The sequence below is a fragment of the Centruroides sculpturatus genome, unplaced genomic scaffold (assembly GCF_000671375.1).
Source record: "Centruroides sculpturatus isolate CEXI.00-Female unplaced genomic scaffold, Cexi_2.0 scaffold16, whole genome shotgun sequence".
NCBI classification, from domain to species: Eukaryota; Metazoa; Arthropoda; class Arachnida; order Scorpiones; family Buthidae; genus Centruroides; species Centruroides sculpturatus.
In genome coordinates, this window is record NW_019384548.1 from 1 (window position 1) to 22,861 (window position 22,861).

The following is a 22,861-nucleotide window of genomic DNA, read 5'->3' on the forward strand; positions in this document are numbered from 1 at the left end:
TTAGAGATTTGAAAGTTTCCAATTTACTTCTGACTGATAAGGGGTGCTTAAAAATTGGTAAGATAGAAGATATATATTAATAAAAAAAACCCTGTAAGCTACATAAATGCATTAAGTTCTGTTTATTAGCTGATTTTGGTCTGGCTAGAAAATATGGTCTTCCTGTAAAACCAATGACTCCTAAAGTAGTTACATTATGGTAAAATTATTTTTTCATTTTAAAATAATATAAAAAGTATTAATAATTATTTAAAAATTGTGTTCATTTTGTTTATTAGGTATAGAGCTCCTGAACTGCTATTACAGTCTAAAACTCAAACCACAGCTATAGATATGTGGTAAGTATATAAGAAATAAAATAAGTAATTCATTTATATCTTCAAATTTGAAAACTGGAGTATTGTTTTAAATTTACAAAATAATAATAATTAACTAAGAAAATACAATATTTTAAAATGATTTTATATTCTATATGTGATTTTGTTTATAATTTTTTTATGTACAATGAGATGCAATATGTTAATGACATATATCATGTTTGAAAAGAAATAATTAATTACATTTATTACATTCATATATATTAAACTTTCATTAATATGACCTTCTGAAACTGGAAAAAAGAATGTGTGTTTAAAAATTTTCGTTTGCCTGAAAACAATGAACATAGATTCATTGAAAGCACTAGCAATATAAAAAGCTATTAATAATGCCATACTCAGTGAATTTTCCTTCCTGCTGTCTAATATGAAGATCAAGCAATATTATATGAAAAAGAAGCATTAAGTGAATTAAAATATTAAATGCATATCTTATTTCTCACATCATGAAGTGAGAAATAATTTGTACAAATTAATAAAATTTTGGACAGATACTCAAATGGCTAAAGTACAAAGATAAAAACTGAATTGTACAAAAGCCTATGCAGATAAAATTTCATACAAACAAAAGCTTGTGTACAAAACTTTATTGGACAAAACAATATATGTCTTCATTATCATTAATATTATGAAAGTTGTTTTATACAAATTATTTTTAGCTTCTGCAATCAGTTCTTATTTTAAAAAAATGATAAAACTTAAGTTTTCATTGGGAAAGGAGTATATAGAAGAGGTGGCCAGCACACTATGTGGATAGAGTGATATTAATTTCTCTCTCTCTCTCTGTTAGGCTTTCCAGGTACTATTTAACATTTTAGAGATGCAAGATGGGGTCAAAAACTACAAAAACTTTCCAAATTAAAGTCTGACTTATCATGAATTTGTTATTAAATAATAATAATAATTATATATAATACATAATGTACAGGAATGGCAAATCTAAGTGGGGTTGCTAAAATAAAAAACTAAGCATAATATTATTTTATGTACCACATGAATTTTAAAGATGGTATAAAGATTAAATTTCAAAAAATGCTATACTATGAGGTGGGTAATTTTATTAATGTTTGAAAAAGATTTACATGAAAATCACTAAAAATTGAAAAGAAACAAACTACAAATAATAATAACTAGCCGCATGTGCTTGCATTTCTTGGGCTTTTGAGGAGGTGGAGGATTGATGAGGTTGGGTTGGGAGAAGGTGATAAAAGCAATGGTCTTAGTAACTAAAATTTGTTTATTGATCTGAGTATTTGCGATAATGAAACTGCAAAACAAAAAATTGCTTGAGCCAAAATTAATAGGGAATGTTATTAAATAATAATAAATATTATATATAATACATATAGTACAGCTTTGAGTGTTGATATTATGGGATCCCACAGTTTTTTCCTAGGGTTTTGAAGAATATTCATACCAAATTTGGTCTGAATATTTTGAAAGGTATAGAAGCTTTTACTTCTCTGGGTCAGGAAAGAGTCACACAAAGAATATAATGACTGAAAACCAGCTCTGCTAAATAAATACCAACTTCACCAAGCATCTGTCCTTACTTAGCTTTCATTCATTGCCATAGTGAATGCCAGGATAATGGGAAATTGAAGTCATTTAATTGTAAAAGGAAAATGCTCTCTCTTGAAGTTAGTAGTATTTGAGGAAGCATGTGAATGGTTCTGCGGTGTTTGCCCATCAGGATCTCGATGTTAATTGTGTTGTTAAACATACTTTGTATAACTAATCTTATTCCATTAATTAGCCAACCCTATTTTTGTGTCGAGGTTCATGGTGAACATGATTACAATTCTGATCTTTAATGTTAACTTGTGTGGTTGATATCCACTCATCTCAATCATGTGCAGAAATTCTATTGGATATCTCAAGAATACCTAGCAACATATTCTTGAGTAGTTGAGATTTTTCCGTGCAGAAAGTTTTCAAGAACCTCATGAGAATGGATGAAATACAACTTTACTTTTCCATTATGGCAACAGTCACTAAAATGAAAGTTGTTTCTACTACTGACTTTTTGCATTCAAAATGTAAAGTCAAACAACTTGCATGAGTTCCCAACATATTTGTCCTGTAGACTTTGTAATTTTGCCACTTCCCCACACCTAAACCATTGTACCTTTCTCAAATCTCTCTTCAGCAGCATCATCTACAGGATAAGAGCTTTAAGTGGATACCTGAACCATATTTTTAGCCCCAGTTGTTTACTCAAAGTTCAAAAATTGAAACCCTCTTTCAATTAATATATAGATAATTGAGAATTTTGCAGTTGCATTTTACTTATTTATAAATTTCAAATAAATATTTTTATTTAAAAATTATTTGAGTTTCAATGAAATTCTATTACTTGCTTTGTTCATCACTAGGTATAGTGTTGATTATATTTTATTAAAATATTTAAGATATAAATTAATAAACAATTTAAGACTATACAACAGCAAGTCTTTCAACATCTTTTCTCACTCCTCGGGAAAATAAGTCTTATGACAGAGTGAGAAAGGACATTGAAAGACTCGTCATTGTATTCTTAAATTATTTATTAATTTTACAACTATTATCCTGGCAATTTTATCAAATAAGATATAAATATTATTAGTGTATTGCACTTTCACAAATTTATTCAAATTACATGATAAGCAGTTACATGTATAATTGAAAAGTTTATACAGTTTCATAAATATTGAAGCTGACCTTATTTCATAATCTGTAAACTGAAAATAAAGGTTACATGTTATTTTTGCAAACTTAAGTTTTCTTCTGTTTCTTTTAAATAAATAAAAATTGATTGCAAAGTTGTAAAGCAGTATACAATCTTTTATCCCTATAGACTTTTGTCATTTGAGTTTGTCTTGGAATCAGTTTATTCCTATTATTATTCATGGAATCATTTATTAGTATTTATATTATATTTGTATTAAATTTAAAATTTATTTAAATAGGCTATGTATATTTATAATTACTCATTTTAGAGTGTTTTATTTATTTATGTAATAATAAATTTATTAAAATTATTTATTATGAACATTAAGTGAATATTAATGAAATTTCAATATTAGTTTCTTTCATTTTAATTTCAGGGCAGCTGGTTGTATTTTGGGAGAATTACTATTACATAAACCACTTCTACCAGGGAGATCAGAAATTCATCAGTTAGAACTTATTGTTGATTTGTTAGGAACTCCAAATGATAGTATTTGGCCTGTAAGCTTAACAAATTTTATTTTGGTTTCATTGATTTGTAATCCTATATATTTTTTGTGTTCATTTTCAACTGATTAGATTTTAATTTTGTACATATTTATTTATTTTGTCAAAAGAATAAATTACTTGTTAAAAATAAATATTCAGATAGTTGGATGGCCAAGGTGGTTAAGCTGTCAGACTACTACTGTGGAGTTTTGGGATCAAAGAATTTTTTATGGACAGTCTGTCTCTTATATGTCAAACTTTGTCCCTCACTAGTTGGCCACCCCATTGTTGTCCTGGCTGAACCCACAATGGATATGGTTTAAAAAGTCCTCTTAGTGACCATTGGATAAAAAGAATCTTAAAATAATAGCAATTTGAATGTACATTTAATTATAGATTCTCATTTATCTTAACTGTAATCATCTGTAAAATGATAAGAGATGTGTCTGAGAATTCTTTAGTTAACAGATTTTTAAAATTTTATTTACTGTATATCTGCACAGATAAGACGATAGTNCTACTACTACTACTACTACTACTACTTGTTATTAAACCTGCACAAAATTGACCTGAATATAATACAATACAATACACAAAAAACATACACAATCAAACAATCTTGGGTCTAGAAGGACTTCCATGATAATACAATAGACATCTAATGATCTTAACCAGGATCATGTTAATAAAACTGCATCAAATTGTGACTAGTTTAGAGATGCCTCTGTGGTGAGCTGGAAGGATTCAATATTACTATACAATACCAGTTAAGGCCAAACAAAGCTGGATTATATAGGGCTATAATATGACTACTATTTATTATGTTATAGCATGATTATAATAAAGTGAGTCATTTGGTCTTAATTGAAAATTGAGTTATTGGATGTTTATATTTGTATTTACAATATCAGGTCATAAATACAAAAAAATTATAAAAAGTATACATGATACATTATCATACATGAACCTATACAGCATATCATATTGTGTTGCAAATTTGTAGCACAAACAGATTACTTACATTGACATAACTAAACAAACAAAATACACGAAAGGCTTGTATACGAACAATTATACACACCCGGCTACCATGCTACAAATACACATCACCATCAAGCTGAAAAAACAACACACGCAAAACTGTATACTATGGCCAAGTTGTAATCACAGACAGAAAAGAAGACATCATATTCATTGATAAACAAGAGAAAATCACATACATCATAGACATAGTTGTAGTAAACACCCACAACATCAAAATACACTGAAAAATTAGTAAGTATTTAGAATTTGCACATGAAATAAAACATCTGCAAAGAATATAGATAAGGTACTTATTATGATGATTTTTTTCTTACCTAGGTATTTACCACATACAATATATAAAAGTTTTAAAACATTGTCTTAACAACAGCACATAAATAACATTACAGAAATCTACCATACTAAACATGTGCCATATACTCAAAAAAATCTTAAATACTGATAAAAAAAAAAACACAATAACAGCACATAACAGGTTTTTTGATAACTGTTTTCATCTTGGTTCTACATAGCACTAAATACAAGATTAACTGAGTAGGATACAATTTACTAACAATAAATAATGTAAAATGTAATGTTTCTATCATTATATCATTATAAAAATGTAAGGAGAGGATTTTGACAAATAATTATAATATTTTAATATGGTTGATTCTGCTTAATTGGGACACATTGGACTTGGACTAATTTGTCCTAATAAAGCAAATTTTAAGAGAACAGACAAAAATCTAAGATAAAAATGTGAGCAATGAAGATAAAAACCATTCATTGAAAAAATAATTAATATTTAGTATGAATACAAGTATGTAAACTGTCCTTTGGGACTTTTCTATTGATTTGTTAAAATAAATAAATAAATTCAATTTCAAAAATAACACATTAAAATATAATCATTAAACAAAAAAAGAACAATTATGCTTGATAAATTTCTGCAAAAATATCTTGACACCTTTCATCTTGGATAGTGTGTTAAAACAGCCATTTCATCTGCATTGTAGATTTGATCAGGACTAAATTTCTGTAGCAATTCAGGCAACTTAATTGATTTCACTCTTTGGTGCTTGTAATGTCCACTGTTTTTCATTGTTTGCTCTCTCAAATTTTATTCAGGTCTAGTTTCTAGTTTCCATCTCAATAACCACCCATCTGTAGCTTTGAAATTTGCATGACCCATTTTTATAGCTAACTGTTCTGATTTGGTTTTTAACACCAGCCCATTACCATATGCTTCTTTTTGCTGCTTATTCTGCCTTGATAAAGCAGCAGGATGTCCCAAATAAGCAAAGTAAATTTGCCTTATATTATCTCTCTTGTTTCCATCTTTCAATATATTTCCCAAATAAACAGAAGTCCCAATTAATCAAAACATATTGTATTGATTTAAATAAAAAGCAATATTGTATTACAATAGAAAGAATAGAATATGAATATTTCCATTATTACTGTATAATTTCCAGTATCTTCTTTTACCTCTCTGCTGAACATGAAAAAAATGTATTAAATAGCTCAGTACTGCTCAAGTACAAATTATAAATAATTAAGAGAACTTCATGAAGTTCTCTTAATTATTTATATTTTCAAAGTTATGAAAATTAATCTTTTCTCTTTCAAGATATTCAAATAAAAACTGAAAAAAAGCAGTTACAAACACAACAGTCATTAATACCTAAATAGCATCACCTTTATAAAGCATCAATATATACTTTGAACAGATGTTTTATATAAAATATTAGAGAATCCTTCACCATCTATGACTTATTGTGTAATTTTGCATTTAAAATGGCATTATCACCAAAACACTTGACTTTTAAAGTCTCAAAATCAAATCTGTGTATAAGCTTTGCCACTGTACATAATTCTTATTGTTTGAAGATTTTCAGTTTAGTTCCACATTTGTTGTAGCCAATTTGAGAGAGAAAACAAATGAATGTATTAAATTGAGGTTTGACTGTATTTACAAAGATCTTTGCAGTAGATGTGTTAAAGGCAAAGTAGTTCATAAACTGAACAAGTAAAATTTGTTTAAAACTAGTTTTTTTTGACAGAATATTCTCATAAAGAACAAACTCAGTATCATTGACTGCCTATTTTATTTAATTGACATTATTTTCATAATTATCCAATAGTTTCATTTTAATATTTCTACTTATTCTAAAAATATATTAAAAAATAATGTCTTTAGGCAAACTGCTTCAACTTCTATGTATTAGATACTGGTCATGTATCATTTCCCATCTGTCATTAATTCTGATAGATTAATATATTAAGAACATTAAGTCACTAAAATTGACTTTATAATTTTAAAAAAAACCAAATAAATTTTAAATAAAAAAACTATTTCCATATTCATCCTTTTAATATTATGTATCAAATAATGTCGCTTTTAGAGAAATTAATGCTTGTTGGAATAATTGTTACTCCAGTTAAATAATTATAGTTGATATTTTCAAACAATTTTCCATCATTACTTAAAACTTAAAATAATATAACTTCTCATACCAAAGCAAGAAGTATAACTAACTATATCTCATAGTTTGGTATTTTTACAAATAATTACAATAAAATTAAATCAATGTTTAGTTTAAAACTTATAATAAAGTTATGGTTATTTATATATATTTTATTTCGCAGGGATATTCCAAATTACCAATTTTAGAAAATTTTTCTCTCAAACAACAGCCGTAAGTTTGAATTCAAGTAATTTTTATTATAAAATTTTATTTAAAAGTATAAATTATAAACAAAATAAATTTTTTGAATTATTCAGATATAACAACATAAAACATATATTTCCTTGGTTATCTTCATCTGGAATTCGTTTATTGAATCTTTTATTTATGTATGATCCAAAGAAAAGGTAATTCCAACATTTAGTTATTTTTATATATTATAAATAAAACTTTTCTATAAATAAATGTAGTGAAATTTTTATATCTATGGTAAGTAAAAATTCCTTATAAAGTAGAGAGTTAGCTGGCCAGTTAGCCCAGGAGGAAAAGACATCAGCCTATTTCTCTGGGCTATCATCAGCCTACTCATAATAAATTTGTATGAGTAGGCTATCCTGAATATGTTGGCCCTCATTCCTCACTATCTGACTGCCCCCAATATATGATAAATATGAAAAAAAGGGTCCTTTTAATGTTCATGGGGCAGAAAAAGCCAAAAATAAAAAATAAGTAAAGAATTAAATTTATTTTANCTGTTTAAAAATTATTATTTGTCTAAAAGTAAAGTTTAAAATTAAAAAATCAATTAAAAGATTTATTTTTGGAATATAAAGTTTTTTTAAGTTTATATAAACGTTATTAAAATGGAATATATTATTATTGAATCATTCATTCATTTATTCCAGTTAAAGTTATTTTTAAGAGAAATAATTTTAAGAAACTTCTTTAAAATATTCTAGTTTAATTATGATTATTTTATTTTTAAATCTAGAAGTTTATATATTTCTAAAGATAATGTAAGAAATCTTGGATATAAAAATAGATTAGATGATATTTTACATATAAAATATATGCTAAATAAAAAAAAATGATTGCATTGAAGTTTTTATTTATATTTATGTAGACTAAAAGGTCTTGATGCAGACTGAGTTAAATCATTCACTATGTAAAAACCAACAAAAATTGTAGTTTGCTATATCAAGAGTCTAGAAAAGAGTGTATTTAATTTTTAAAATATAGTTTAGTTTGAATCCGAGAACTTGTTTATATTTTCTTTTAATTCATTTCAATTATATAGTGTGTATTAATTAAGAGGTTTGCACAGATGTTCATCAGTTATTCAATAACACTTTACCTTTGAAATTACTTCATTATTTTTCTTTTTGGGCTTTAATTTGAAAAAATTGTAGACCTATAAATTCCCACTGTTGTCCATCTATCTGTCTGTCTTTCTTGAGAACGGAGTTAGATGGATGTAAGATGATAGAAGAGAATGGAGAAGATAGATGTAGACAAGACTAGATACGACAAACTTAGGTGCAGGAGGCCCTGATTAACTATATACAATGATATGGTGCAAACCAGATGTCATGTTACTTCAATTCAAAAATTTTTCCCTTGAAAGATGACCAGCACAACTCTATTGTTAAAGGAAAAGTATGGTGTACAGGGGGCAAGACACAAGTAATTTGATGTGGAGAGCATATAATTGCTTGTATCTTCCTTCTTTTAATATTTAATTTAAAAGGAACCAACAAAAGCTTTGGAGAGCATATATTTTAAATTTAAAAAATTAAAAATATGATAAAAATATGCAGCTTGGTATTGTGATAATGTCACAATAAATAATTGCTCGTTTGCATAAGAATTCTTAACATTTTTAATATGATAAAACAAATATTTTATATTGCAGAAAAATAAGTAAGGTATTAAAATATAAACAGAATGTCTTTCTATTTTCAGAATATATTGTAACCTTAACATGAAACAGGAACAAATGACATGGAATTACTTTAAAAAAGAAATATTAAAAACTAATCTGTATTGAAGGAGTCATAATTATTTTTATGTTATATAATGAGCATTTAATATTATTCCAGTTTATAATAATTGTTTTATACACCTCAGATGTTGTTTTAAAAGTTCCGGTTTATGGAGTTCATTTTTTTTTAATTTTAAACTTATGTTTTTTCAAAAGCATAAACTTGATTCAAAAGTTTGTAAGCATGTGCAGTTGTTCTGTTTGAATCATCAAAATATTAATAGAGAGGTTGAGGCACACGTTTTAAACGTGTAAACGTGTACGTGTGACGTTCGGCACCGCTTTCCCGTAAGCCTAAAAGTTTGACANGGTTAAATCCTGAAAAGTACTTAATTGTATTAAATAGTTGTGACTCCTTCAATAGTTTCAAGTATTTCTTTCTAAAGTCAGAACCTTAATTATAAACAGATTTTCTGGAAGAGGTGTTAAGAACAATCCTTTTTTTCATACTTTATAAAAAAAAAAAGAAAATGATCTGCTTCTCTGATTTGACAGAACTTAAATCTTAGTCTTTGTATTTCAATTAGTGATTAAGGGCCAGATTTATATGCTTTTAAATCAAAATATATGCATATACTTTTGCATGTTAAAAGTGCCAGTAATATACATTAAAATTTGTAGGTTGAAATGTGCATATGTACTTCATTTTTGTCTGATAGCAAATCTTACAAATGTCTATTATTGATACATTAAATTTTTTAGGTGGGAGGGGATGAACATGTGACAATAGGTGACATGAAGGATTTGAATATTATGACATCATAAAATATCCATAAAAATAATGTTTTATGTAGATGTTCCAACAAGTCAGTTATAAATAAAATTATACATTCAATAAAATTTTGTAAATTTTTATGCTATCTAATCAATCATTATTGAATTTTGTGTACAATTTGTTTATAGGATGTTTGAAGATTGGGTTAGCTTAGTTTCCTTCTTCCTATAGTTACATCACCAGTTTAAAGTAGTCATGTATTTTTGTTTATAGCCCTGTACAAATAAACACTCATTCAACTCAGTTCAAATCGTTTCATTTAACATTAGTTTCCAAGAACCTATTAACAAGGTTAAGTGAAGTTTGCTGTAGAGTATATCTTCTATATTATTAGCTATTACTATTATTATATCTGATAAATATTTGTAAGCTATGTAATATTTTAGAAGTTTAATATAAAATAACTTTGATTCTAATTAAATATTTTAAAACTATAATTTACATTTATTTTTTGTTAAATTTAGTATGAATATGCCAAAGTATTTTGAAATTCTGTCATAGTCACAATAAATTCTGTTTGTTTAATCTAATGATGCAATAGTTATTAAAAATATTTGTATATTTTTCAATATTATAATTTGAATTTTTCTTGTAGCAATAACTTAATCTAATTTTAAATTGATTTTGTTTTAATTTAAAAACTGTATTTAGTGTTCTATTAGTACTACAGAGCTTTTCTAAGTCAGTCACCAGGGGATAAAAATATAAAATAATTCCTACATACAATTTAAAAACCATTGAACTGAACATCTTGAATGTTTTAAAGCAAACAAGATATTCAGTTTCCATTAGAATGGTTTCTACATAGCCAGGGTTTTCCAAAAAAAGGATTTCAAATTAATATAATCATGTTAATTATTATTTTAGAATGTTATAATGTACATTAAAACATTGGAAAACTGTCCAAATTTCACATTTGCCCATTACAATTGCTCAATATGTGCATCTCATGTTATCCAGTACACATCTAACTAACACTAAAATTCTTCCTATGCATGCTACAGCATATCTTTTGTTACTCCTCACATAGTTCTACAACACCTGTAGATTACTCGTGTTGCACAATGATGATTGATTCTGACTCTGTGAACTGCAGAACACAAAACACCTTCTCTATTGTGGAATTGCCATTTTTGTTTATGATGCTTCTTAGACGCAGTAGACAACAGGATGTTTGAATATAGATGGAGATGAAACTCAGTTACTATATAGATTGGTGTATATTACATTCTACTCAGATAATAATTACAGTAATTTAAAATGGTATCATTCATTCCAAATAAAGAGGACAGTGATAGAAATATGGTGATAATTTTATTGACAAGTGTAATAAATACATGTCACATTTACTTCGTTAATTTTTATTTTATCACATTATTTTCATTAATAACGTTATCACATTATTAATAGACAATAGATAAAATAATTTCTCATTTGGATACTTACTTGTATAAACTTGTGATATCTTTTTTTTTGTTCATATATCTAGATTTTATGTTCGTTAGAAAGAAAATAAAATTTATGACTAAAATTATTAATAAAATTTATAAATTTTATATTTTATTTGAATTATAGAGCAACTGCAGAAGATTGCCTTCAGAGTTCTTATTTCAAGGAACAACCATTACGTATGTAAAAAGAATTATACAGTATATATACGTTTTTTTTTTTTTTTTCAAATATAAATTTTAATTTTGAAATTGTTCAATTAATGTTTGTTTGTTTTCAAAGCATGTGAACCACAATTGATGCCATCTTTCCCTCAGCATCGTAATTTGAAAAAGAAACCAGTTAATACTGTAGAAGATAGGTAGGATTTTTTCACTTACAATAATTTCTCAGAGTTGACTACAGTAATATTAATAATTCTCATTTTCCTTTCAGGAAAACAACGTCAGATAATTTGCATAATGTATCTATCAGTTTACCAGGTCTCTCTGATATGTAATATCATAATACAAATCATTTTGTAAATGCTCAATCATTTTTAAATCATTTAAAATGTACTATTCACTTTTTTTCTTTTGAGAAATTATTGTATATAATAAAATTATATTAATTATCAATAGTATCAGTAGTTATTTAATTATAAATAACATTTTAAATAGAGTATTTAATCAAACAGCTTCAGTTTTATAAATTTATTATAAAGTTTCACCTACAAGAGCTTTAAAAATATTTGAAAAAATTTTTAATAATTCAGCCTTTTTTTAAAATAACGTTTATCAGGAAATACAAACATTAATACTTTCATAATGCAACTTTTTTCACAAGAAAAGTAATTACAGATTAAAGAGACAGTCAAAAAATTTTATCTATTCTCTTTATCATTGATATTGCTACACCAAAATATAGCCACATTAAATTTATTTGCAATTATTAATCATAAGACAAAGATTTTTATAAATGTGTAAAATAATAACAACAAATCCTTAAATTTTGTTATTGACAATCCAGATTATCTATTGACATTTTAGTATCTGCAAATACAAATTGCAATGCATTATTTGAATAAATTTCTTTGCAAATTACAAAGAAAATTATTTTAAAATGAATATAATACCATTAATTCATTTTAAATTAATTTTCTTAACAAATTGAAATTTTTATAATAAAAAAAACTTACTTAAAAAAGTTAATTTCATATTTCAGTTACTGTTATCGTGAATGAATAAAATTAAGTCATGATGGATGGCTGAGATGGTTAAGGCATCAGCTTACTGTTCTAGGGATCCAGGACTGAATTCAGTTTGTCAAACCAAGGAGTTTTTTGTGGGTGATCTGTCCTGGATAAGTTGGATCTTGTCCTCACCACCTGGTGCTCCCATTGTGGGCCTGACAGAATCTATGAAGTACATGGAAAAAAGCCCTGTTTGAGTCCACGAGGTGGAAAGAAAAAAATGAAAAACTGTTTTCTGTTACACTTCTATTAAGATGTAATTATAAAATAAGTGAAATGAAAAACAAAATACTACAGGGGAATTCCTGAATTTTGTGTGTTAAAACACACAAGTCGACCCCCTATAACACTGTTGATTTTTCTGTTTTATATGAATTTCATATTGTACGAGTCACTTATATTTTACAAATACGTGTGCTGGGCTGTGAATGGCTCACGTATTTGTGAAATCTAAGTGACTCGTACAATATGAAATTCATATAAAACAGAAAAATCAACAGTGTTATAGGGGGGTCGACTGGTATTTACCTAACAACAATTATTGCTTTATCATATCACTTTTTCTGGTTTTTTTTTAAACCAATAATAATAGTAATAAAGCAAATTAATAAATATTAAAATAAACTAAAAAAAAATAAAAATGATTTTAGGATGTCATTGCAGAATAGTATTAGACAAACTCCTACTTAAAAAACATTACCATTGGTATATTTGGGCCAGAATGTGCTGGAACTCTGTTCTTGTAGTAAGTTTTAGAACCAGAAAACTTTCTATTGATACTGTGAGCCCGTGGATTTTTATGGGGCTCTTAAAATCCAAAAAGTTAATGTCAGTTGTTAAAATGTAAACATATTTGTTAGAAAAAAATGGAGAAGTAGAAATTAGATCAGAGGGTACAAGTTGTAGTAACAAGTCAATGGAAAGTTGACACATAGATGTCAAGAATGCACCATCATTGTCAACAAAAGTTGATCATGTGTTAGATTTCCCACAACAATGATATAAAAGCCACTGGAAGCTCGAGAGTTTGCACAAGGAAGTTATATTTGGTTTTAGTGGTTCCTCGTCTCCCACACTGTAGAAGACATCGACAATACCCAACGCTTCCATAAAGTACTGTTATCACTGCATATAGGACTCCTCCAACTTCAGAGGTAATTATCAGCGGACCGCAAACGCTCTCTCGAAATGGAAGTAGGCATAGCTGTCATAGAATAGACCCAAGTAGTTGTTCATCATAGACTTGTAATCTTATGTTAATCATATTTAGCCTATATAACCTAAAGATATGCATTTAACTCTGTGTAGCCTCCTGTATTTTAGTGTTAGCCATATAATAAATGCTTTGTTATTTTGTTAAACCTGTCTCCTGTCTCTGAAAGGATGCCTCCTGACTTCCTCACCTCCCTCGCCACTTGATAAAATGCCATCCGGAACAACAACATTAGCGGTCCTTGCAGACTGTTGCCGAGTAAGTGGTCAAGAGGGATTAACCCTTGGCCCATGGTTTCTCACAATATTACATAGATACACAGTAGATAATTGTAAATACAGAAAAAAAATAAGTAAAGATATATGATTTTGAAAAATTGAAAAATTTTTAGACTGTAGGTTATCAAGTTGTCTACATATATGTGAATAAGTAGTAATTTTATTATTCTAAAAATGTAACTAATTTTATATTTTGATGATGTCATTTTTTACTTCAAGTGACACTTTCTTGGCTTTAGACCTTAGACATCATATTAGGATATTTAAGAGTTTATTACTTTCTTTTTCAAATGCAAATATCTCCTGCTGACCTGTTTCCATATCCTTACTTGTGTTTTGTTAAGCATCTTGCAGGACATGCTGCAGCAAGACAATTCTGTATGCTTGCTGCATCTTTTGCTTTTATTTGTAAGAAGTTCAAATAATTCTATATGACAGATCTCTCACAGCTTTTGGCATATTTAGTTCACTCTTCTTTAAACAGCCCCTTGCTGTAACAAGTTGGTCATTCAATTCGTCAATTTTTACTCTAAATTTAATTCCAACATTAATAAATACTTATGGTTGTAAAACTTGAATATTCAAGTGTTTCCTGAACTTTTTCAATGAGAAAACCATATGGAGGGAGGAACCCCACATACTTAGAACACCAGATTTCCCTGTCTTACAAGAATGCTCAACCTAATAAAAACAAATATTTTAAACAAAGTTCATAAATTTACATTTTTGTTTAAATGATTTACCTGATTATGATGAACAACTTGATGTAAGCTAATCTCAATGTTCACTTCACGTGATTGAGAAATTATACCAGTGCTATTCGATAATAAGGCAAATCTATTTGTTCATACCATCTGCTGATTATTTTTTGTAGAAGGACAAAAGAACTATGTACAGTACTTAGCACTTAAAACAGTTTGCCATCCACTAAGTGCCTTCTTTCACTGAGTCCCTTCATCAATATAACTTACAATAAAATTTCACACAAGTTTGTATCATCCATGTTGTATATCTAATCAGGAGATATGTTCAAGTGAATGCTGTTTACTTACAGCTTAATTCCTAATTGAGCTATATGTAAATATTCTTGATGACAAAGTTTCACTTTACAGTCATCAAGAATGTAAATAGGCAAATCAATGGCTTTAACAGTGGTCAGTCTATATGCGAAAACAGCCCCATGGAATATTTGTGTGATATTGATAAATGACTGGAATATTTGACCTTTTTTGGATGTTTTTGCTCTATATGTTAGGTCCTTGAGAACCTGTTATGTATACTCTGTAAACCAGTTTAATCAATATGAGCAAATTATTTATTGTGACATTGTCACAATGCGGGCGGGACTGCAATTTTTAATTATATTTTTAATTTATTTAATTTAAAATATATGCTCTCCGCCTCAAATTAGTAATCCCCTGTAAATCATAGTTTTTCTGTTAGCAATAGTGTCATGTCAGCCATCTGTCTAACTCAGTGGTTCTTAACCAGTGTTCTGCAAACTACTTAGTGTTCCACGAAAGAAAAGATTTTAAAGTTTTTGTTCAAATTTATTCCCATTGCTATATTTGTAGATAATTCCATGTTTCTATTTTATTCAATATATTAAAGTTTATCAGTCTATTGCTTCATTGTTTCCTGAGAATGGTAAACATGGAATTGCTTATCAATTTTTGAATGTATTGATGCTAATGTTCTGTGTAATAAAAAGTATATGAATGGTGTTCCATGGCCTCAGAAAGGTTGAGATCCACTGATCTAACTCCTTTCAGGGGAAAGTTTTGAACTGAAATAATGTGACTTCTGGTTTGCACCAGAAATTTGTATATAGTTAATCGGGAGGCTCCTGCCCCTAATATCTGTTCTTAACTTCTAACTCTGTTCTTCAGATTAAAGGAGGGCAGAGAGAGAGAGAGACGGATGACAGTGGAAATTTATAGCTCTACAATTTTTCAAATTTCAGCCCAAAAATCATTCATTTATTGTACCAAGAGCATTGTCACTTCCATCATGCCTTTAACACAAAGTATGTTGTCATTTACTTACGTCAGCCACTCAGACTAGATGCATCCCCATTAAGAACAAGCAAACTTTCATATTTATAACTAATTTGTTTCTTTTTTCATTTTTATATTCTTCTGTTTGCATTTTACATTATCTGTATTGTATTATTCAAACTAAACTGAACTGTTCATTTCTGCCCAGGAATGTCTATTCACTTAAGTGATATTTTTATTTTTATGGTGTACATAGTATTCTCTTTTAAGCATACATTATGACTGCAAGTATGACTTACTGTACTTAATTGATTGAGCTGTAATTTGAAAAAGTTATAAACCTATAAATTCCCAACGTCGCCCATCTGTCTGCACTTCCTTATCTCGAAATGGTGTTAGATAAATGAAAGTCGAGACCAGAGATGGAAAGCTTAAGAGCAGGAGACCTCAATTAACTATATTCGCGTTATTTCAATTCAAAAATTTTCCCTAAATAGAGTTAGATAGATGACCGGCACGACCTTATTGTTAACAGGAAAAGTATGATGTACAGGAGCAAGATGATACTAAAAATCTACCTATATTTTATATTTTTAAAAATATGTTTAAAAATTGCAGCCCGGCATTGTGACAATGTCACAATAAATAATTACTCGTTAAATATCTTTTATTTCAAAATACTTCATATAAAACAGATACAGTAGACTCCCCCTATAACACTGTTGATAATTCCGTGTTATATGAATTCCATGTTGTACGAGTCACTTAGATTTTACAAATACTTGTGCCAGGCTGTGAACGGCTTGCGTATTTGTAAAATCTAAGTGACTCATACAACACAGAATTATCAACAGTGTTATAGGGGAGTGTACTGTACAGGAAATCCTCGTTAATTCGAACTCTTAAGAGTTCGTAACTGTACTTTTGTCTCCACCGAGGATATTGAGATTTTCATGTTAAGGAATTCGGTTAGTTCGAAATACGGCTACTTCGTAATTCGAAGTGAAAATTCTGTCCGAGCTTTGATATGCGTACGTTAAATCGTTAGTTTAGATCGAAGTGCCTCCATACTATACGAGAACAATAGACCGAGAACAACTCTAATCTGGTCAATATGGCTTTGCTTTTATAGTAACACATTTTCGGGTATCACCTTACCCACGGGACTACCCTTTTTTTCACTTATTTCATAAAATAAGGTTGGGTTTCGGGATTGCGAGATTGGGCTACGAGTAGCAAATTGAGATATTTATAGGGCTCTAAGCTACTACATTTGAGCTACATTTCGAGGAATTCTGCTTTACTTTTTATAAAACCTATCTGGCAACCTATGAGGTCCTCATTGAACACGTGCCGTTTACCTTCACATTTATATTATTATTATTTATTAATTAATTAGCAAAAATAAGCGTTTTGTATACGTAACCGTATTCCATTTGCTTACTAAATTACATCAGTTACATGGCATTTGGCATTTTGTGTAGAAATATGTAATCTCGGATAATTCGAAGTCACAATTATTTCGTCCCTTGAATTTCGAACTAACGAGAATTTCCTGTAGATAAAATCTCAAATAATTTTTTATAATGAAAATTTGATTTCGAGGAAGACAAATTTACTTTTAAAAAACATGAATAAGAAATAGAATTAAGTATTACTTAATGACATCAACTTACATAGGTACTAGCCTACCAATTCCAAGGGGCAAAGCCCGTTTTGCCCCTTGGAATTGGTATCCGTATCAGCTTATAAACTTTATAAAATTACAATAGAACCTCGATTATCCGGATTGTTCAAAATAAAAATTTTACTGATTTACTGATTTGCACTTGGCGAATTGCGACATTGTGATAGAATGCATAATTTTTTTTTTGTTCCAACAACGTCTCACCCGGCACAGTGGTCTTAAACTTTTTAATATATTTTGCGTCGTAATAAAAATATAACTTGACATACATATTTATAAATAATTTATATTCAAATTACATCATTTCTATGGCCAAGGACGGCGTAAGGCATGGGCGACGTGGGCCACCGCCTACGGCTTCACGCCTCGAAGGTTTATGCATTACAGTACTTAAAAGACAAATTGGATATAATCAATGTTTTGAAATGCGGTGAGTCTGGACGTTCTTTAGCCAGGTTGCGCCCGAAGTTTTCATCTGTAAAACGTGAACGTCGAACGTCGAGCGCCACTTACAAGAAGCGGCGCTCGACGTTCGATGTTCACGTTTTACAGATGAAAACTTCGGCCGCAACCTCGCTTTTATCTAATAAATATAGTGTTGTCAACGATCTCAGATATAAAAAAAGAAAGTGAAAAAATTATGAAGTTTACTAATAGTTTAATGCCAGAAAATGGAACATCAGAGCGTAAAATTATGAAAAAATCAGGAAATGAAGAAGTTGAAAAGAGTATGTTTATGTGGTTCATACAAAGACGATCATCTGGACAGTCAATATCTGGTCCATTATTGTATGAAAAAGCAATATTTTTCGATAGAAGATTAAATGGCGATCCCACCTTCGAAGCAAGTTCAGGATGGCTTGAAAAATTCAAAGGACGACATGGTATCAAGGAACTTGAAGTTCACGGGGAAAAGCTTTCTCCTGACATACCTTCAGCAAACACTTTCATTGAAGATATTCGTGGAGAAGGAAGATTCGACGAAAAATTTATTTACAATGCTGACGAGAACGGTTTAAATTGGAAGAAACTACCCAACAAATCTTTACCATCAAGGCGTGAAAATACTGCACCAGGGTACAAAACTAGTAAAGAACGTGTCACCATTATGGTGTGTGCCAATGCAGCAGGCAGACACAGACTCCCATTGCTTGTCATTGGAAAATCAAAGAACCCAGATGCTTTAAAAATATCGGAAGTCTTCCGGTTGAATATGACCATCAGAAATAAAGCCTGGATAAATGGAAAAATTTTTAAACGATGGTATGAAAAGCAATTCATTCCAGAAGTTAAAAAATATCAAAACTCCGTAGATAAAAGAGGAAAAACATTATTATTACTAGACAATGCACCGTCCCACCCATCTATACAATGTTTAAATTGCGATGCGAACGATCCTGGATTCCAAATGTTGAATGATGAGGGAATAATTAAAGAAATATCTGCCTCAGATGAACAAGATCAAGAAGACGAAGAGATATTAGTCCTACACATTCTGAAGCTTTTCAGTGTTTAGATGTCTCCATGAAGTGGTTTGAGATCGGGACCAACTTATGTGTCTTAAAAGTATTCGCTATTTAGCAGCTTCAAAAAGAACAGCTAGCTTTAAACAAAAATCGATAATTGAATTTCTTAATAAAAAAATAATTTAATATTGAAACTACAGTATATGTAAATCTAGATAAATAAAAATTATTCATACTGTATGTACATGTCTTTCAATTATTATTTTTTCTATTATCCGGACTACCTTCATCCCCAATTAGTCTGGATAATCGAGGTTCTGCTGTACAACAATCGGCATACAAATTTCGAATTTTATCTTCTTAGAGTAATGGTAATGAAGATGCTTATTATGACTTTCAGAGTAAATAGAAAATATGCAATTTGTAATAAATAATAATTAAATTGGATGATGAAAATTAGTTTCTTACATGTTTTTTTTTACTATAAATGTTGTTTTTTAATCGTTCAATCTAAATACTCTGTAAGCAGAAGTTAATCTATGTTCTGGCACTCTATTTATTCTTTCTATTCCTAATTTTCTTAGAGCTGCTTTGAATCTCTGTCGAGATTTCACTAATTCCGAGGTAACTGAAGGAGCCGGTCTTCCTTTCATCCGATCCCAATCCTAAAAATAAATTTTAATTATTAATTTATATCCAGTTATAATTGACTTTTAAATATAACATTGTAATTCTGACTGATTTAAAATCGGTAAGAGAATTTTCGTTCACAAGACAATAAAACATTTAACGACTTATTGACATTAGTAGTAGTAGTTAGTGTGAGCTACACTGACCATTTACCCGACGTTTAATATAACACCTTCCACTCAAATTTCACACCAAGCCGATGTTAATCGGTGTAAACTGAGATAATTTACCGCGAGTTTCTTAAATATAATATGCTTATTTTTGCGTTTTTTTGAATCACATAACAATAAAACACACATAGAAAAAGCACTTTTAGAATTCCAAGAGTATTTTACGTCGTTAGAAAGAAGAAAATATGAATAAATTGAACATATAATCGTAGTTTTTGATGTTAATGCTGACAGTTTCACGGATTTAGAATAAAAACTCGTTAAAAACTAGAAAACAAATTGGATGGATGGAATAAGACAACTCAACAATTTTGTCTTCCGGGAGATCTTTCTATGGGGAAACTGGCCCTTATTTGGGTGTTAATTAATCCCTGTGATTTATGTATAGTCATCTAGTAAGGTAAGGGGAAATTGTCTACGAGATAGCAATATACTTCCATCGTTTCGAAGAGCATGTTATTGTGAGAATACGGACGAGGGGTCAAGGCCCTCTAATCGTCAGATCTGAAGGATCTGCTCACTTTGTCACTGGATGGCTTAATCTAACAGAATTCGAGCGGTAAAATTCTTTGTGGGGTTGTGCAAATCGGTGTAGACAATAACAGAGGAGACCATTAATAAACTCAACAATTATTTAATAAAACAAATAAAGAAACATACAAGGATGAATATATTCTAGTCCTAAGTTCCCTATGTATGAGAGAGAGTTTACAATGAATTTATATTACCTCGTTGTACATCTTCCTTTTTCTTGGCCGATTCAGTGAGGACGAGGAATAGCCGGTTCTTGGAAATAGGAGGTTGGACGGTGGAGCAAGAGGTGTTGTGGCATGTTCTATCGGTGAAGAACAGCCCCGAGTCTATAAAAATTTACCTTTTTATCTATATTTTCCATCTAATCATTATTCGAGGAAATCTATTATCTGACGGGATGATCAGTTGTGTCACTCTTCCATATGTTTGGTTAAAATCACGATAAGGAGTGGAGAAAGGAAACTAAACATCCTCTTTCTCAACAAGAGTAGCGTTATTCAGCAGTTTTTAAGGATGTGGTTTCTGTCAATCTTTTTAATGTTTATTATATTAAAATATATATAATGTTAATATAAAATAAAAGATAAATCAGCGCAATGTCTGGGCACCTAGAATGGGGTTTCATAAAGAGTGAAAGAATTTAGACTGGCCATATCCACATTGTCACATTATTATTATTTTATTGGATTATTGGAAACAAATTACCATAGATGAAAGGTCCCTGATAGCTATCGAATTCCACTAAAATAAACACAGGAAGAGCTGGAGTACAAGCATTAGGAGCATATATAATGTAGCGTATAGTTCCTAGTGAGCCATTGACGAGACCTCCTTGCATCCATAAGTTGACTCTCAGCATGATTCTGGCATTATCTGAAGGATTCAAATACTTGGAGAGACCAAGAGCCGAATCATCTTTGGACGAAGGCAGGGCAATATCTGGAGTGGAGGAATATAAGCAACAAGGCACCCAGTTGATTGCAAGTAGTCTTCGTTGCTTTGTTTAACTTGCTCGTTTGTTTGATATAGCTCTACTACCGTTTGGAACGGATCAAGTTCATCTCTGGATAAATAGCCTCGATAAATAGACGCTGCCACATAGGACGTAGCCTTAGTCAGCTCATTTTGATCTCTAATACTGAATACTTGACCCCTATCTCCACTTCTACAAAAATTGATCATTTTTGAGAATTGAAATTTTAATCAGTTTATCCTTGAGTGATTATGAGTCGTCCTAGAAAATTTCATCAAGATCGGACAACTCATTCTAGAGTTATAATGTTGACAAGGGATGCATGAAGTCAAGTGTTAGTCGTCACTCGGCTTCGCCTCGCTCCGATAACAATAAACAAAGATTTTAATCATATAAATGAATAGGAGATTACATACAGAGAACAGTAACATCGTTATCATAGAATCAAATAAATAGAACATATTTCTCTATCGATATTTTACCTAATTACACCTCTATTTGACCGAGAGGGAGAGATTACATTATTTAGTGCATCATACCTCTTGTCAACAGTCAGATGTCTTCGGATGCTGGTTAATTCTAACGTCGGAGCAACTATCGAGAATCTTCGCTGAAAGACTATCTCGGGGGTGCCACGAAACTGGGATGTTTACCCCTTTCATTCCCAAATCTCTTCCAATCGGGAGTCAATTTGTTACGCATGTGACGGGATCCGAGAGATGAGTGCACTTGTGAGATAAGATCTCGCCACGGGAAATTGACAAACGGAAAGGAAGTTTTATTTTTTTTAATTGTTAATATTACGGACAATTTCCTCACATGTTCATGTGTGAGGAAATTGTCACGTGGTCACTTTCCATGGTGACCACGTGACGTTCTATTATTCAATCGGAAGTAACGATCTAAAGAGCCCGTTATTTAGAAAGTGTTATCGCTCATCTAATTAACATGCGTACAATTTATCTTTGTTTTATCAAAGTGGAATTAAAAAGACTTATTATTTGTATTAAAAAAAATGTCTAGGGGAAAGCATAAGAGTAAAATTGGTCAACTCTAATTTGCTTTATTCCTTTCAAGAAACCGAAACAATATTAAGGTGTGTATTACTAAAGGAAGACAGCAAGGAAACCTTTTAAAAGATAATAGTGTGAAGGACGAATAGATGAAAGTGTTATTTTAAACTTTAATCATTTTAAAATTCAAACGTTTAATTCCATTTTATCAAAAGCTAAGATAAAATCCATAAAAATTAGTTCCCACGGACTTGGTTCCTTGTTGAGGATGATCC

The 22,861-nt window shown here is 29.8% G+C and overlaps 2 protein-coding genes across 2 annotated transcripts; both read left to right on the plus strand.

The window, feature by feature from the left end:
• Positions 1 to 5: 5 nt before the first annotated feature.
• On the plus strand, positions 6 to 11,945 carry LOC111623592 (cyclin-dependent kinase 10-like; the record flags this gene model as incomplete). The annotated part of the gene is made up of 9 exons (XM_023366219.1): positions 6 to 57; positions 130 to 199; positions 279 to 338; positions 3,464 to 3,587; positions 7,251 to 7,300; positions 7,387 to 7,476; positions 11,461 to 11,513; positions 11,617 to 11,695; positions 11,770 to 11,945. Coding segments are annotated over 9 exons (642 nt in total), but the record flags the coding sequence as incomplete, so codon positions are not given.
• Positions 11,946 to 18,318: 6,373 nt separating this feature from the next.
• LOC111623553 (jerky protein homolog-like) lies at positions 18,319 to 19,615 on the plus strand. Its single transcript, XM_023366168.1, has 2 exons — positions 18,319 to 19,028; positions 19,571 to 19,615. The coding sequence occupies exons 1-2, from the start codon at positions 18,381 to 18,383 to the stop codon at positions 19,613 to 19,615; spliced, it is 693 nt and encodes a 230-aa protein (XP_023221936.1). The 5' UTR covers positions 18,319 to 18,380.
• Positions 19,616 to 22,861: the final 3,246 nt, after the last annotated feature.

Coding starts and splice junctions, on each gene's coding strand:
- LOC111623553 (XM_023366168.1), top strand. CDS start 18,381: ATGAAGTTTACTAATAGTTTAATGCCAGAAAATGGAACATCAGAGCGT. Junction 19,029..19,570: donor AAAAGCAATTCATTCCAGAA/GTTAAAAAATAT, acceptor TTATCTTCTTAG/AGTAATGGTAATGAAGATGC.